This window comes from Leuciscus leuciscus (assembly GCF_965113295.1).
Source record: "Leuciscus leuciscus genome assembly, chromosome: 10".
In the NCBI taxonomy this organism is placed as follows: domain Eukaryota; kingdom Metazoa; phylum Chordata; class Actinopteri; order Cypriniformes; family Leuciscidae; genus Leuciscus; species Leuciscus leuciscus.
The window spans coordinates 40,197,070-40,216,619 of NC_138734.1; the positions used below are offsets into that span (position 1 = coordinate 40,197,070).

The 19,550-nt window shown below is 36.7% G+C and overlaps 1 protein-coding gene across 1 annotated transcript in view; it reads left to right on the forward strand.

The window, feature by feature from the left end:
* Positions 1–19,550, forward strand: part of luzp2 (leucine zipper protein 2) — a 114,661-nt gene that overhangs the window by 69,375 nt on the left and 25,736 nt on the right. The window contains exons 3-7 of the mRNA XM_082182603.1: positions 1,796–1,866; positions 5,353–5,434; positions 10,299–10,361; positions 15,872–15,934; positions 17,189–17,251. Of these exons, the coding sequence (XP_082038729.1) occupies positions 1,796–1,866; positions 5,353–5,434; positions 10,299–10,361; positions 15,872–15,934; positions 17,189–17,251 (342 nt within the window). The remainder of the gene's footprint in view (positions 1–1,795; positions 1,867–5,352; positions 5,435–10,298; positions 10,362–15,871; positions 15,935–17,188; positions 17,252–19,550) is intronic.

Below are 19,550 nucleotides of genomic sequence, written 5' to 3' on the forward strand. Positions count from 1 at the left end.
TGTCTGTCTGTAAGTACTGTATCTCTATCTCTCTATCTCTCTATCTATATATTCTATCTATCTCTCTATATCTGTCTGTCTGTCTGTCTGTCTGTCTGTCTGTAAGTACTGTATCTCTATCTCTCTATCTATATATTCTATCTATCTCTCTATATCTGTCTGTCTGTAAGTACTGTATCTCTATCTCTCTATCTCTCTATCTATATATTCTATCTATCTCTCTATCTATATATTCTATCTATCTCTCTATATCTGTCTGTCTGTCTGTAAGTACTGTATCTCTATCTCTCTATCTATATATTCTATCTATCTCTCTATATCTGTCTATCTGTCTGTCTACTATTTTATAAGGAATGGTGATGTGGATGCAGAGGTGTATGACACATCCAACACATTATTATTTTATTTATTTATTATTTAACAGAATTTTATATCATTAGTTTCATTCTGTTTTCTAATGAAAACTGGTTGTATTTCATAATTTCATAATTTTATGTATATGTAGGCCTATTCAATGTATATTGTACTATATCACACAAACCGTTTCACAATTTGTATCACTCCGCTTGTTCCTGCCGGATCTATACCAGCAGTTTTTCTCACGGCGAGCCTCAATGTCGGAGGAGCAAACACACTGTAATTTTACAAATACTGTTATTATTTCACAGAGGGTACTTTTAGGATTTTTTTAAGGCAAGAATGTAGTTGTTTAGACATCAAATATGCAATTTATATATAAACAGCTCCCATTTCAAAATTTGTTTAGACGTTTTCAGAGATGTGACTGTGAGCTCCAGGCCGTCTCCTAATCGTGTGCTATTGCTCATATAGACGGCCTTGCCTTTTTAACAGTAAATCTGCCTATAGTACAGTGAGAAAATGTATACTAAAAATAATATGAATTGTTCTTCTCTGTTTCCTTGTGACATTTAATGGTAACACTTTACAATAAGGTCTCATTTGTTTACATTTAGTTAATGTATTAATAATGTATTAACATGAACTAACAATGAGTAATACATTTGTTACAGTATTTATTAAATACTTTCTGTTCATTGTTTGTTCATGTTAGTTCACAGTGCATTAACTAATGTTATAATAAATGTTGAAATTAACATTAACTAAGATGAATAAATGCTCTAGAAGTATTGTTCATTCTTAGTCCATGTTAACTAAAGTTGTTAACTAATGAAAACTTATTTTAAAGTGTTACCAATTTAATAATATTGATTATGATAACTGATTTATGTAATCCAGAGTACATGTAATATTTTACTAACCCTTCACAACCATGACTTCTCTTTGACAGTGGATACAAATTTGCATATAAAAAAAAAACTATGCTCATAATAAACATCAGAATTCATCAATGCACAATTCTAGAAATGATCTGAATGAGAAAGGTTTCATATATTTCTCTTTCAAGGTTTTGCACTCCATTATTCATGGTGTATGCTGATTGAAGAAAATGGAAATGAGGCTATAATGAGAATTAGTCAGATTTCCTCCCTCTGATCTCGCTGATGTTTCTCTGAGGAGGGAAACAGATGCTTTGGAACTGCCCCACCAAAGCTAAATTTCTCTCAAATTGGTAAAGCTCTATTTACTGGGTTTTCCAGGCTTACTGGAAAAAAATCAGCATATAGGAGGATGTCATATCTTTACAGATGAACAAATCTGACAGTGTCAGCATTATCTGCCACGTCAAATCCAAAAATAAACAGCTCAAACGCTCACATACAGATATACAATATCGTAAAGCATACATCACAGCTTTTCTGTTCTTTCTCCGCAGTCTTTTAAGAATGAAGACGCCGTGCCTAAGAAGGATGTGCAGAGGATCCTTGAGCTCAGTCACAAGCAAAGGTAAATGTTTTATTATGTTTCCGCAGTTCCTCCCATGATCGCTGTAGAAATGAATGACTTTTTGAAGGCCTGTTCACACCAAGAATGGTAACTATATAGATAACTATAATAGCGTGCACATCTAATATGCTGATTTGCTGCTCAAGAAACATTTCATATTATTATCACTGTCGGAAACGGCCGTGCTGTTTAATATTTGTGTGAAAATTGACATTTTTTACAGGATTTTTTGATAAATAGAAAGTTCAATATAACGGCATTTACTTGAAATAGAATTATTTTGTAACATCATAAATGTATTTACTGTCACTTTAATGTGTCCTTGCTTTATAAAAGTATTAATTCCGTTTTTAAGAAAAGAAAAATCTTTTCAAAAAGTTTAAAGACAAGGATCTCAGCCCATGCGGTGTTTCAGTCAACTTTAGATGAAATGAACTGTGAAGGAAACAGTGCTGTGAGAGACTCTTTAATGAATTACTCACTCTCACACACCAACATCAATAATTAGAGACTGTTAGCAACTGTTTACATGCACACGGCTATAGACAGATGCTCCGCCATTTGTCGCGTACATCTCTAAGGCTCTCTCAGCCACTGTTATTTCCCAGTTTCAAGAGCAACACAGGGTTCTTTAACGCAGCTTTTACGACCTTCTCGGTTTAAACCAGATTGAATCGTCGTGGGGTTTTCAGTGATAGAAAACCGCACACTCTTGGTGGCATCATGGCAACAGACTGGATCCATCAACGTTCAATCCATGTTGGCTGTGGAGAGTTAGTGACAGAATTCAATTTCCCCCTGTGTCAGGTGTGCGTAATGGCTTCTATTTTTAACCCCAATCAACAGCAGACAGATATTGAAATTCAGGGCAGATGTGCTGAAGTTTCTGACCTTCACTCTCTTGATTAAAATGACAATATAAGCACCTGGTAGAAAAAGAAATGTCCCATGGACATTTGTGATTACGCAAGTCAGGAGAATGACAATGGATGCTGTATTTCGCCTGCAAGTTGGCACACAGTGATGTTTCTCAGAGGATTTAATGCAGCAAACATGCAGTGGGGTCCACATAGAAAATCTGACGTTCAAAACATAATGTAAACCTGGATATCAACAGAAAGCTTTATGACTTTGAAATGAATAATAATGTTTCTTTTGGGGAAAATTTTACAATGTAGCTAAATGCAATTCACTGCGGTTTCCAGCTGAAATGAACAATCGAGGCAGTAAAATGCCAATGACTTTTATTACTTTTTCACACAAAGTATGAATAAAGTGGCAGGTTATGCATTAATAAAGACTTATTTTCTAGTAGTTCCTTGCACAGTACTATATTTTGAAATCACATAACCAGCTGTGTGCCTTTTCTGAATAAGTGCATTTGCTCAGTAACTCACTTGGTACAGCACTGGACAAACAGAGGACTCAGTTAAAACCTGTGAAAACCTGTGATACACAAGCTACGCCACTCGATTAAAAGAGCTCAAAGTCTCATAGTAGGAAGCTAAAATGGCATGGAGTTTTTATCTCTTACTTTCCTACACTTTTGGTTGGGTTTAGGGTAGTCTTGCGTAGCCAGATCTTCAGACTGACAGCAGAAGGTCTGGAATCATTAGCAGCTTTCATTGGCCAAGGACAGACCCCAAGAGGCCTTCTGACCGACATATAAAGCATACAATCACAGTTCGTTTTGTTTATCGTTATGTTTAGGGGCGTGAAAATGTAATATCGATGTCCCTGCTATAACAGACTGGCGAGGAAAGCTCTTGGACGTATTTTAAAGAGTCTATGCCACAAACTTCACATGCTTCACATACTTTTGGAAATTCAGCTTTTAGTTGATCCCGATAAGAGCTCATTGTCACAGTTGTAAACACAACGGCTTTCTTCTTCCATTAGGGGGTTTGGCGTCACTACAGCTTTGCTTCCGTTAAAGAACGCGACACACACGTCTCCTAGACATCCTCTAGAATTCAACCAATCAGATGACAGCTTTGAATCTCCTGAAGGGTTTCCCATTTTGTGTGCTATACGCTTCAAGCGTTCAAGCGTAGGTGTGTCTGAGGCTGAGACTAGGTTCAGGGTAGGGTTTAGTGTAGATGTTACATTGTTTTCAAAGAACACAACATAACGCATGCTGATATAAATGAGCCACTGGATAAACATTTAATATGACTTTTAGGTTTCATTAAAAATAAACTATAAAAAGAATCCAGTCGATACAAGAAGACATCTGTAACAATGGTAAAGGCTCAGAGAAGGAGGTGGGAACTGACGGACATTAATCATGAGATAAACATAAACAACAAAATGAAAGAAAAATGACAGCCTCTCACGGACTACTGTCACGTAAACTAGAACAAAACAACAACACAATGTCCAGGCCTGGTCCTCTCTTGTCCTTCACTGTCGTCAATCCTCTTTTTATCCTTCTGGTGTTCCTCCGTGGGACTGGAGACCGGTGTGGCGCGCAGGTGACACTCATTAACCCTTGCGCCACCGGCCTCGCTCCATTCACACGGCTTTTGTCCCCGCGCTGCTTGCGAGAACATCATAAAGTAGATGAAAGATAAATTGACATGATCAAAATTGTTCAGGCTTCCGGTCATGTGACCTTCACATGCTTGTCTGTTAAGGCAACACAACTTCAGGGCGTCCTTTTTGTCATTTCATGATTCAGAAGGTCCTCTAGAGTCTACCCCTTGTTGGCTGCTTTACACCCACAGTGCCCTTTTGTGAAGATGAAGTTCCATTGACAATCCTCCGCAATATCTAAATTGGGCCATCGAAATAAAGTGTTACCCTTTAAAATCTTTAGCCATTGTGTTTGCCTGAAATGTCAGATACTGAAAAACATCTTAATGGTGGAACTTGGTGGAACTCAGTGTTCCTCGAGGCAAATTTGTGTGACTCTCATGTGAAATATAAGCTCAAACAGTGTAGTGGTGCGTATGTTATGAATATCGCAAAGTTATCCACCAGTTGCTAGGCAACCATACATCCCATCCATCCTTAAATTACAGAGAATGCAATTAGCCACAGACCTCGCATGCATCCAAAGTTTGGTGAGTTTTCACCACAGGGAAGAAAAGTTACATTTTCCATCCCCATGAAATAAAACATTGATGCATATCAATCTTCTGTTTTGCGATGCACAATGCAGCTGATTTTATTTTAGTCTTTTTTGTTTTTTTAGTAAAGGGTATAGCATATCAATTCACATTATTTATCACTCGGCATCAAGCTTACATTGTGAGCAATCCATGCTTTATGGTAGGGTGTATTGATTTACATATTTGTCATGGACCTTTATTTATATATATTGCTCAGATATTGGTGAATTTTGGTTGTGCTCATGTGCTGATATGGCGTGACTGTATGTGTGTTTTAGAGTATACCACACATTTAAGATGGCCATTGTGATCGCTATCCCCATGCACTGTTTTTCATTTGTTTTTCTCTGTGCCATATCTCTCTCATTCACAGGGATGAGATGAAGTCGCTCCAGGCAGCTCTGCAGAAACAACTGGATGATGCAGCTGAACGTGCAGAGAAACAACAGGCCACCGTGAGACCCTTTACACTGATGCGTTAAACTGTATAAATGCAACCTGCTGAAATGCTAAAAACATGAACTTGGCTTTTGGGGACTGTCAAAATACTAATGATAATAGCCTAATGGCCTATAGCTTTTGCCGCTTGCATGATTACTCATGACATTACTGTCCATGGCTGAGTCTTCAGTTTCTTCAGCACTTTTGACTTCTTGAAATCTTAAAAGAAAAGCAAGCTTCTCTAGTCTGGTAAAATATTCAATACATATCCTGGAATAAAGATCTGATCATGGCCTTGATCAACTTTCAACAGTATTGTGGCAGAATGTGTGATGGTAATGACATTTTTTCACTTTTTGGAATGAAAGAAAAAGCCTTGGGGTTGCTGACACAACAGGTTAGATAACGGTCAATAAACTTTAATTTATAAAATTCAAAAATAATAATAATTTATATTTTTTAAATACGAACATGTAAAAAAGATGCTTTCAGATCATGATGGAAAAGCTTCAGATTTAATGACGTTTCTGATTTTCATAACGGAAACAACAACAACAACTACTACTTTTCAAAATGCTTAGCATGATAGTATAGGCCTAATGGAAAATTGGAAAAACCTTTCTTGATTATTGAAAAATTACAAATTGTACATAAAAAATGACTGAAAATACAGTAAAAGTACTAGTACAAAGCATAAAGTTATTATAAAGAGCAAGTTAAAAAATCTGTGTTATTTACAATACAAATAGAATACTGGCAAATTAATATTTCAACACTCTTAAAATATATATATATATATATATATAAAGGAATTACACTTTATTTTGATGGTCCAATTTAGACATTCAACCAACTATAAGTAACTTTGCAACTACATGTCAACTAACTCTCATTAGAGTATTAGTAGACTGTTAGTTAGTAGACTGTAGGTGTTAGGGTTCGGGTTAATAGAATAAGTTGATATGTACTTGCAAAGTTCCTTATAGTCAGTAGAATGTCTGTTGGGAGCTTCAAAATAAAGTATTAGCAGATATTAAGCAGACAGACTACTAATATTCTAATGATATTTAGTTGACATGTAGTTGCAAAGTTACTTATAGTAAGTAAAATGTCTAAAAGTGGACCATTAAAATAAAGTGCTACCAAGTTTTACCCTTTAAAACTAGAATGATAAAAATAAAATACAAAATCATAGTACTGTACAAATAGATCTCTCTCTAATTGAATAATCCGCCCTGATGCGCCAGACAAACAAGGGCGCCGCCATCTTTAGAATATTGTCTTTGAACTTCCGGTTTTACGGTCGCTCTGTATGTCTCTATGGCATCGCTGTCGACGAATGATAAGCTGGTGATGTGGATTTACTTAATGTAACGTTAATGAAAGCAGACGTCTTAACAAACGTCAGTAGACCGGGAAGATTTTGTGAGAATACAAACCGGAAGACAAAAGACATCGAGCGCAGTGCTGAAAAGTTGCGGAGCTACATAAGGTCTATAGATCAGTGCAGAAATAGAATTGTTTAGGTTTGTTGTTGCCGTACTGGAGCATGTCCCGACTAAATCATGACTTCTCCATTTTGAATGTTTACTGTGTTTCCACTGCACCCTCCAAACGAATTACCAGGAAAACACTAGAATCCTCATTGAAGTCAGTGAGATGGCATGGAGGGGCCATAGATAGCCTCTTCTATTTTAGGCATTTACCTTTAGGTGTGGAAGTGTTATGTTCCAGTAATTATGGAAAACTGTAGGAAGCACCTTGCTGTCTCTGGAAGAGATACACAATTATCTGGATGCAACTTTTCTTGTTTCATCTCTGTGTGTGTCTGCGCCGTACTGCGGGGGATAGAGGCACTGGGGCTCGTGTTCGGAATGAGAATGAAGCTCTCAGAATTAGCATTTCACCAGCTCTGGCCATTCTTTCCATTCTGTGAATAGTTCACCACCAATTGACACCAATTACAGAGAGCAAAGCTGATTCACAACCCCAGATATATTCACAAGCTGCAACAATGTGCCCGTTCAGTTCGGGGAATGTTAACATTTTGCACTGCTGTTGAAACGGCCCAACGAGCTGTGACCTTTTGTTTGCCTGTAAGTGTCTTTTTATGCCAACCTTTATATTAGCTGGCTATTATGTTGAGCCGTTAGCATTGTCCTCTGAGTTTGGGCAAAATAAATAAGGTCCATATCAACTTATTTTAACTGCATATTCAAAACTTGTGCACTGAGAGACTCATTTATTTACTCTCATGTCATTGACTTTCTTCGATATTTTGATATATGTGACCCTGGATCACAAAACCAGCAACAATACAGTGTATGGGGTCAAAGTTATCGATTTTTCTTTTATACCAAAAATCATTAGGATATTAAGTAAAGATCAAGTTCCATGAAGATATTTTGTAAATTTCCTACCGTAAATATATAAAACATTTATTTTTGTGAGTGAATACAGCACAATCGCGAACATACTGTAAATGGACAACTTTAAATGAGATTTTCTCAGTGTTTCGATTTTTTTGCACCCTCTGATTCCAGGTTTTCAAATAGTTGTATATCGCCCAAATATTGTCATATCCTAACAAACCATACATCAATGAAAAGCTTATTTATTTAGCTTTTATGATGTATAAATCTCAATTTAAAAAAAACTGACCCATGTGACTGGATTTGTGGTCCAGGGTCACATATGTCTTAGTGTTGTTTATTTTGTTTGTTTTTGGTCCATACAGTGAAAGCCAATGGGGTCCAGTGTTATTTTGGACCCCATTGACTTTCATTATATGGACAAACATAAGGGAGAATTCTCAAGGGAGAATTCACCAAAAAAAGTAAACATAAATATAAATTAAGATATTCTGAGAGAAGGAAGGAAGGAAGGAAGGAAGGAAGGAAGGAAGGAAGGAAGGATGGATGGATGGATGGATGGATGTTGAAAAGACATGAGAATGAGAGTGTATAAATTATGACAGAACTTTGTTTTTTGCACGAAAGTTTTAGTAAACTATCATTTTAAGATTCTTTTAAGAACTCAAATTAAATTATTCATGAACCTTAATCTGATATAAACCCTTTGAAGTATTCGACGAATCAAAATGTGTAGTGAAGACACTCAGAATAGAAAAGACTCAGGATGCATTTAGTTCACAAAACAAAGCCGCGTGAAACCAGGAAATAAGAAACAAGAGACCGTTCTATTGTAATCCCAAAAAAATTGACTGCAACGTATCAATATATATTCTTGGACTGTATTCAATTAAATTGCTAATCAGAATGAATCCACCTGCAGCTACGCTGGCGTATTGTCTGGAAATGCGCACAGCTGCTCGGCTTCAGTATTTAGATGTGCTGTTATTTTTCCACAGTGTCTGCCGTGGCTGGAGGGAGGAGAGAGAGAGTTTGCGAGTTGAGGTAGTTTGACATTCAGGGCTGAGCTGGCTGAATAAGGAATAAGGAGCAATAGTGGAACGTTCTATTTGATTGGTTGCGGTTCACCCTCAGGGCTGTAAACACTTCTGATTCTTTTTTGGCTGTTTGTACCACGCTCCGGATTGTTTTGGGAACTCTCACTTCCACATTTGTATTCTACAAAGAGACGTGTTGAAATTTTCATTTTCGTTTGAATTCGTGAGGGGTAAATATGATTGAGGTTTTCATGAATTTACATTGTGGTTATACAGGAAATGTACAGTATATCTGATCTACCTTTGTAATTCAATTTCCTTCTTCCTTTATTTTAATCTGTAAAGCCCCAAACCAAGCCAATAAACCTATAACATAAATACAAAATATATATGGCTCAGAACAGTGCTGGGTAGATTGCTTACTAATAGTAGATGGTTACGGATTCCAAATTACAGGACAACATTTTTTGTTATTATCATAATCCATTACACTACACATTTAAGGTAATGTAATCTGACTACTTTTTGATTACTTTTAGATTACTTTTGACCTAACTCATTTATCACATTGATTTGAAAAGGATAATCTTGTACTATATTGATGTAAAAATACAAAGAGAAAGAAAATATATTTAAAAAAATTGTTATTAACAACATGGAGTGCATTAAATTTTACGTTACGTTTCCAAGACTGAGGTTTTGTGAAGGAACTACAGGGTTTAAGTGAGTTTAATGGAAAAATATTAAGTTTTTTTTTAAATAAAACACTTACTAAAAAATCTCGATTACATCTTGCATGTCATAAATTACTACCCAGGAATGGCTCAAAATAAGATGCTTGAATGAAATAGATGTTTCTTGATTTTCGTTTGCATAGATAACAGTGCAGTGACATTTCTGTACATACTGTACACCACCGTGCAAAATCTGTGGCAGTAATATTTGTTAAAGAAATCATTGCTTTTATTTATCAAGGATGCATTCAATTGATTCAATTAATATTAAGCAGCACGACAGTTTTCAACATTGATGATAATAATAATAATAAATGTTTTTTGAGCATCAAATCATCATATTAGAATGATTTCTGAAGGATCATGTGACACTGAAGACTGGAGTAATGATGCTGAAAATTCAGCTTTGCATCACAGAAATAAATTACCTTTTAAAATAAATTAAACATAAAAACAGACATAAGTAAAAAATGGAAATTTTTTACATTGTAATAAAATTTCACAATATTATTTTTACTGTAATTTTGATAGATAAATAATTGCTGCATGTGAACAAAAAAATACTTTTTCAAACAAACAAAAAAAAAAACTTACTGTCCCCAAACTTTAGAACGGTAGTGTATATTTAACAGCATACTTTATTCTTTGTTAAAACAGATTAAAATATATATATTTTTACCTGTATAAAATGTTACTCTGGTCTTAACATGCAAGATTTTTTTCCCTTCCATACAGATAAAGTTTTTAAAGATGGAGATGGAAAAGAAGACCAAAATCATCAAAGACCTTCAGCAAGAGGTACTGAGCACTTTTCTTTATCATTTTTAAAGAGGAGGAAGTATTACTAATGTATTAATTCTGATTATATGCAACAATGCCTCAGAACATCAAAGAAAGAAAAAAAACATTAATCTTTAATATTCGTAGCATTTACAGGATATGTGAGATTAAATGCAATTAAATGAAACAATGTTGAATGTTTTCATTCATCAAGGAAGAGAACGATGCAGCCACAGCAGTTGTTTTTGCCAACAGCTGTTCATAAATGAATGGAGAAATTATGCAATGACTAACTGCAATATGCTGTGTTATTCAAGGTAAAGTCTGCGGTGGAATGGTCTTTAATTGAACATAAAATTTAAAGGTATAGCGGAGGATCTTTCCGAATTGTAGATAAGACCCGCCCTCTCCACTTTTTGAAAAGTTTGATTGATTCACCAGAATGATTGACAATTAGGAGGACCAATAGTATAGGCATTCCACCCGGAAGTAAAAAAATCCTCCGCTATACCTTTAAATTGTCACCTTAGTTCAACTGAAGTCAAGGGAATGTGTTAAAGTACTAGTGAAAAGCTTATCACTCAAGTTAGCTTTATAGATTTACAAAATAATAATAATAAAAAATAACGATTTAAAGGGTTTTTTCATTTACTCACCTTCATGTCGATCTAAACCTGTATGACAAGTCTGGAACTGCTTTCATTGTAAGGACAAAAAAACATAACCCCTTTTTTTTTTTTATAAAATCCCTTCTTTTATGTCCCACAGAATAAAGAGTCATACAGGTTTGGGCCTGAATGAAGTCTGACAGAAGTCTCGTTTTTAGGTGATCTGTCCCTTTAAGGCTGTGGGTTTTCATGGTTGTTGTCTGAAGTGACTTGACTCTGATCTGCTTGGGTGGATCCCTGTGTCATCGCAGTCTGTAGCAGGGCAGCTTCGTGTCACTTTTAATGACAGCTGCCATTTTTCTTGCAGACTCGTGCACTCGTTCTTCTTCAGAGAGGGGTTGAGATGCAAGTGTGTGGATTTGATACTCAGCCAATTCCACCTCATTGAATCGTATTGCAATGCTATTCTGCTTCATTACCTCAAACACCCTTCCACTTGCTCTCAGAACGTCCCTTCCTTTCTTTTCTTTCTCCTTTCTCATTCTTTCCCTTTCACGCACAGTCACTTTAATGTAACACCTCTGTGACCCAGCAGCTATTATATATTCCCCAGTCAATCTGTTGGTGTGGGCCACTGTGACTCGTTACACAGCAGGTGTTGTAATTACAGTAAAAGTAGAGAAGAGCCTGTTGAACTCCCAGCGTTAATTTAATGACGGAAGCACCGGACATATGGTGAGCAAAGCAACTGTTCTGCTGTGATAATGGCTGTGCCATTTTTAGTTGTATTGAAATTTTCTGTCAAACGTCACTTGGTGGAAATGAGTGAAACACTGACCGTTTCTGCACCCAACATGAAAGAATTTCACAATTTGGCGCAATACAATGAAAACTGCACTTAGTTTGACTGATGCAATCAAATGATGCAAATTCAGCCCCCATTTTATTTGTTCTAGCATGCAACTTGGTCTCATTTTCACAATTTTTCTGCCAAAACACACAAACTTGAAAGGGAATCAACACTCTGAAGGGCGTCTCATTATGTCTTGCATGTGTCTACAAAAAGACTTCACTGCCACTTCATTCTTAAACCATTTTGGACCCACTTTATATTAAGTGTCTTTAAATAGTATGTACTAACATTTAAATGAATAATTTGATACAATGCACTTTTACTTATGGTTAAAAGATACCTGCATGTAATTACAGCTGTAAATGATTTCTGAAATGACACCTTTGACCCTTCCCTTATCCCTTAACCCACCCTTAAACCTAGTCTCACGTAGCCAGACCTTCAGACTGATGGCAGAAGGTCTGGACTCCATCGCAGCTTTCATTGGCCAAGGACAGACCAGTTTGTTTTGTTCAGTGTCATGTTTAGGGGTGTGAAAATGTAAAGTCGATGTCCCTACAATAACAGACTGGCGTGCAAATCATTCAAGTACATCACGCAATGTTTACTGCAACAATGGTGCTGTGAACTTCACGTACTTTTGAAAATCCAGCATTTAGTTGATCCTGATAAGCGCTCATTGGCTTTCTTCTTCCATAAGGGGGTTTGAAATGGAGAAAAATCGATCATAACTCCAGTAAACTATGGAGTGCCGCAGGGATCTGTGTTAGGCCCTCTGTTATTTTCAATATATATGATGCCACTTGGAAATATTATAAGGAAACATGGAATTAGTTTCCATTGTTATGCTGATGACACTCAAATATATATTTCATCAAGGCCGGATGAAAACGCTAAATTTTCCAAATTGACAGAGTGTGTTAAAGATATAAAAGATTGGATGACGCGTAATTTTCTTTTATTAAATCCAGACAAGACAGAGGTAATACTTATCGGTTCAAAAAACCGCCCACAAAACCTTGTACAACTTTAACATCATAGGATGTCCTGTTACTTTATCCGCTACAGTAAAAGACCTGGGTGTTATACTCGATTGCAACCTGTCTTTTGAAAATCATATTTCATATGTTACAAAAACAGCCTTTTTCCACCTTAGAAACATTGCTAAGCTACGTAATATGCTATCAGTTTCTGATGCAGAAAAGTTAGTTCATGCATTCATGACCTCGAGACTGGATTACTGTAATGCCTTATTAGCTGGTTGTCCTGCATCCTCAATAAACAAGCTACAGTTAGTCCAAAATGCCGCCGCTAGAGTTCTTACGAGATCAAGAAAATATGATCATATAACACCGATTTTATCATCACTGCATTGGTTACCTATAAAGTTCCGTATTAATTACAAGGTATTGCTACTGACTTATAAAGCCCTAAACGGCTTAGCTCCTGTCTATTTAACGGATCTTCTGTCGCCCTACAATCCATCGCGCTCTTTAAGATCACTAAATTCAAGGCTTTTGGTCATACCTAGGATATTCAGAACCACCAAAGGAGGGAGAGCATTTTCACATTTGGCTCCAAAACTCTGGAATAGTCTTCCTGATACTGTTCGTTGCTCAGACTCGCTCTCCCAGTTTAAAACTAGATTAAAGTCGCATCTCTTCAGCCAGGCATTCATATAATCCCACAGTTCAAACTACAATCCGGCCTCTATCTCATAAATGCCAGAGGAGAACTGGCCCCCGACTGAGCCATTAGGTCACCTGATGGAGTTTTAGGACACCATTAGGTCACTTGATGGAGTTTTTCGGTTCCTTGCCACTGTTGCCTTTGGGTTGCTCAGTTGGGGATATTTAATTTAATTTTATCAATCAATAAATTCCTCTTGAAACAAACTTTGTTGTATTATTTAAATTTAATACTGTGAAGCTGCTTTGATACAATCTGTATTGTGAAAAGCGCTATACAAATAAACTTGACTTGACTTGACTTGACTTTGGCGTCACAACGGCTTTGCTTCCAGGTGGAGCGTTAAAGAACGCGAGACATTTGTCTCCTGGAAATCCTGTAGAATTTGTGTGCCATATGAATCAAGTGTTCAGCTAGTTTCCTTCATTAAGTGGTCACTAGGTTTTTTAGAGATTTTATTTTGAATCTTTTTTTTTTGCACTTAACATTTTGAATGTGCTTGGAAACAATAGCTGGACTATCAAAATCATGATCTATCAACTTTTTTAATGATTCTACAGCAAAAATATTGAGATATAGGGCCAACAGTATATCGATTATCGTCCAAATTTGGAAGACATTGAGATTTTAGGTATATCACCCAGCCCTAAACAGGGACACTGTAAAATAAAGTGAGATTCAAGTTTTTATTGTTGTTTATATGTCTATGTGGTGTTTTTAATATGCTTTAGATTAAGACAAACCATGTGAAAATTCATCAGTCAATTAATTGCTGAGTATTTTCTCCTCAAAATTGCAGTAAACCAAAGAAATCGGCCGTTTCCTACCGTCACAAACATGTAATCAATCCCATCAATGTGTGTGTGGGGCTTTTCTCCATTGAGAAAATTTCTCCATTTTCTCCATTCCATCCATATGATGTTCTGATGCTGATTTTTAAAAGACAGCTGTCTGACTCTGAGGTGAACAGTATGGTTTGTGTAACATTAGCAAAACATTATTAGCTGTTTGATAACGTAGTCAAGCCAAAGGCTAATCATATCAGTTACCTTTATGTGTCAGATGTTGTAGAGAAAGATACATAAAACACATTATCATTCTGATGCATCGACTTGTAGACTACCCTGTATAATTCACTCTTCCTCTTCTGAATCAGTTTCTGGTTCAAATATATATGGCTGGACTAAACCAATATTTCCACTTGCCATTGTGTAGCGTTTACTATACAGTTGAGCGAGTGGATCAGGAAGTCCGAGCTGGTGTGAGTGAGTGGAGGCGGGGCTAATTTGTATATTCATGCTTCCATGTATACTAAATGAAGCAAAGGTGTAGAGTTGCATTCAAGCTATTTTAGGGCATGAAGAAATTATTCTCACAGGAAAAAAACATTTAAATATGTAATTTTGATAATCAAAGATGATTTTTCAATCATTGACTGCAGGGGGACTTTAATGACCCTAACGAAATGGTAATGTTTACCAAAAAAAAACATTAAATTAATTATCCCTGTTGTGTCTACAGAAAATGATTTCCAGAAGTTTTTGTGTTAACATGATCTCTCTGTTTACGCTGAATAAAGAATACAGAATTTAGAAATATAAAGGCTGGTGCATTGTTGTCTTAATATTTCAATGTGTACTGTTATTATGCTTTAAAACAATCAAAGGTAATTGTACTTCAACTGTCACTAACTCTAATTGCATGGTTGCTGATGGGTTTTCTCTGCAAAACAACACCAAAAATACCACAGCAACATCACAATTTAGGAGAAAAGCCTCTAGAAAGTCAGAACATTGTTTTTTTTTGGGAGGGGGCTGCAATTATCAGACAAAAAGTCCTGTGAAATACTGAATCTGGGTGACATTGTCAGTAAAAGCATGTACATTTGCATCTGAGAGAGAGAGATAGTGAGAGAGAGAGAGAGAGAGAGAGAGAGAGAGAGAGAGAGAGAGAGAGAGAGAGAGAGAGAGAGAGAGAGAGAGAGAGAGAGAGAAAATAAAAGCAAAGGGACATGAACAGAGAGAAAAACAGAGGAGGAGGTGGAGAAAAGCACTAGATTAAACTCAGCACCACCATCATCTCTGTATTGATTCTTAATCTACCATCATCTATTTCCATAAAGACATCCACTGCAGGTTATTACAGAAATGAGGCATATACTCCTGGGTCACCTTGAGCTTCAATAAGCTTGTGAGGGAACTGTCAGAATGAGCTCCGTGGAAACAGTTGAAGCATGGCTTTTGTCTGCAGGGACAGGGTACCATTAAACTGAGTGTATTTACCTAGATAAAACAAGACGTCGGGGCTTGTTTCATGCTTGATGTTACAAAGCCGACTGTACAGTATATCTCTGTTTATTGCCTTTTCTTGCCTTGCAGAATAAAAGCTTGAAGAACAAACTTCTGTCGGGGACCAAGCTCTGTGACATACACGCAGAGGAGGTATGTTGCGTCGGACTGTTGCACACACGAACACAGTTGGAAATATGGCAGCAATTATACTTTATCCATCAAGCTTCAGGCCAATAAGTAATATTGCTAGTCCAAGGCCTATTTACACCCATTCACGTGACACCCTCAGATTTTTTAGCTTGATTTTGAATGCAAGTTCCAAAAATATAGAAACATATTATTTTAGAATTTATATTTATAGTACGTTTCATGATTATGATTATGATTATGAACAAAACGTTTTTCTCTTAAACCTTGCATTCCCATCATTGGCTTAAAATTGAAACACACACACACACATGTACAGTACAACACGCATACATACATAATGTCAATATGATTTTTTAAAGAATTTTCTTATGCCCACCAAGGCTGCATTTATTTGATCTAAAATACAGTAATATTGTGAAATATACAATTGAACTAATAACTAATATTTCAAAAATAACTGTTCTCTATTTAAATATATTAAATCTCTATCTCTCTCTATATATATATATTAAAAGCAATTTATTTCTGTAATGTCAAAGCTGAACTTTCAACACACACACACGCACGCACGCACGCACGCACACACACACACACACACACACACACACACACACACACACACACACACACACACACACACACACACACACACACACACACACACACACACACACACCACCTTGATATTATAAATTCAACCTTCCAATTTTTCCAAGCAAAGGAAATTGCCAAGGTAGACAACTAAACGCACGTGTTATTTTGGTTCTCTAAGGGGAAGAGAGTAATGAAATGTCATTAGTTTTGTGGAGGTGTTGTACACTTCAGTTACTAAGAGATTAGTGAAGACTAAAGAGAAAGAGAAGTGTGTGTGTGTGTGTGTGTGTGTGTGTGTGTGTGTGTGTGTGTGTATGTGTGTGTGTGTGTGTGTGTGTTCCTGTGAATGTTTACATCTGTGGCAGCAATCCACAGGCAGCAAGCCAAGACAATGCCATAGCATGGAGTGAGTGTGATTGTGCGAGTGTGTGTTGATGTGTTAATGCGTTCGCGTCGCCGCGTGGTCCCTGCAGTCCACTGAAGGGAAGAGTTTTATATTTTCTTGCTCAGTGACGGTCTCTCCTTTGAATTGGAGCTTTGCCCAGCAAGGGACACAAATGAACACTTCGGCACGGCCACAAAAAGCCCGCTACACAATCTAAAACCAATTTTACTATTTGAATAAGCTAACGCACATTCTCTCTTATCTTCTTTTTGCAGTCCAAAAAAATCCAAGCCCAACTGAAAGAGCTGAGGTACGGCAAAAAGGATTTAATTTTTAAGGTAAGAACCAAACAAAGAGGATGTGTCTTTACTGTACCCTTGCATGATTTTACCTGAGCAGTTTAACCACAGGTCTGAAGCCTAACGCTATTGTGTGTTGTCTTGTTACTGTAACCATTCATAAGATATTTATGATTTAGTTTACAATGTCAGGCCACATCACCAGATGTACTGCATGTAATCTCTTGATGAGCAGTTTACTGAGTGTCGACGTGTTTACTGTACTATTGAAACAGGAATTCTCAGCTTGTCCTGGTGAAATATCTACACTACCGTTTAAAAGTTTGGGGTCAGGAAGATTTTTTTATGATTTTGAAAGTCGTCTTTTATGCTCAATAAGGCTGCATTTCTTTGATCCAAAATGCAATAAAAACAGTAATGCATATTACAATATATTTTATTCCTGTGATGCAAAACTGAATTTTCAGCATCATTATCCAGTCTTCGGTGTCACATGATTTATTTTAATTTTTTTGTGGAAACCGTGACACTTTTTTTTTTTTTTTTGATTTTTAGATGAATTCATCTAAATGAATCAAAGGTCAAAAGAACATTTATTTAAAATATAAATCCTTCGGAAAATGATATAGGCCTATGCCCCTTAAAAAAATTTAATAAAATAAAAAGACCCCAAACTTTTGAACAGTAGTGTATACATTTTAACCAAAGGAAAACGAGAAATAAAGTCAAATACAATTGCTATAAGTTCAACTTTTATGAGTACAAAGGCATTTAGAGCTTCCACAAATGATCCGAAAGCCAAACTGCTCTTATTCCAAATGGGGTCTTTAACCTCTTTTAACCATTCTGACTTCTGAGATGCTTTTGAAAGTGCAAACAAAGCAATGTGAATGTCACCGTCAAAAAACTCGTATGCAATAATCTGCATTTTTGGCCAAAATAAAACAGATTAGGGGTAATATGTGCACTCTAGTTGAATGGTTTGACCTTTTTATGTGAGATGAGAGTGAAGATTCATGGAAAAAACAGCGACCTTTCCTGCCATGTAGGTTGACCTTTCCTCTCTTATTTGCAGTGTAAGATGGGAAAATGTCAGCTGATATTTCCAGCACATTGCCCTTTGGTACCATCATACAAGCACTGGGTTTTCACACAAAGTGCATCACTTTGAAACCATTGCTTCTTAATCGGGAAGACATGCTAACACGAGTTGTCAAATATGTCTCGTCTATTTTGTAGAAAGAATATTACTAATTTTGTTGGCCGAGGCGCCTGCAAAACATATTCAAAAAGCAATATCCAATCTAGGCTTACTTTCCTCTAATGTGTTTTTATCTGCGCTGTACATCAATTTCTGCCTCCCCGGTTTGAAATCAATGAAGGAAGATTATCCTTCCTCCTTTTATTTTCACGACTAAAGAAGTTCTTTTCAGAGTTTATATCTAGAGTTGCTTTTTAAATATGAGTCGGTTTGAAGTGGCATTGTTCGGTAATGGGAAGCAAAGGTAGAATATTCAGAGTCTCGGGATAGCTCAGCAAAGCTCGAGAAGGACAATGAGCAAGATTGCTTTGTCAAAGTATTTTTCCCCAGATCTAGCCAGCATTAAATTGATTTTTTTTTTCTTATTCAAAGCACTGCCATTTATCACAATCATTTTTAGTTGTGAATAACCTGAATGATGCACATGTACTTGTACGTGTCAAATGATTAATAGAAACAGACTGTTACATATTGTGCCCTATTTTAACGATCTGAAACGCAAGTATCAAGCGCGAAACGCAAGTAACTTTGTGGGCGGGTCTCGGGCGCTGTTGCTATTATACCGGCGGGATAAATGACTCTTGCGCCCGACGCAAATCTAAAATGGGTTGGTCTGAAGTAGCTTCATTATTCATATGTGTGGTTTGGGTGTAACGTGAAATAAACCAATCAGAGCGTCATCTCACATTCCCTTTAAGAGCAGGCACGCTTGTTCCATGGCGGATTGATATTATTACGTCGGATTTGCCAGGCGCACGCCAGGAGCGGTTCACAGCCGAGGAGACCGACGTTCTCGTCTCGAAGTGACGTTGTATGGGGACGGAAGAAACCCACCCAAATTAGCTTCGGTTAAACAGGCGTATAATAATTTGGGTAAATGTGTAAGCTAGATTTATGCCTATTTATTCACATCTTCATGGACACCACAATGATTTCCCTCCTTTGGAATATTTTTCCTTGTAATAATGTATGGTTTTCTAAAAATGAGAACTGCTGCGTCTGTGTGTAGATGAGAGAAGCAAAGTGCATGCGTGTTGTGCACACGCTACATTGATTATGGCCAAGCATGCGCCCTTA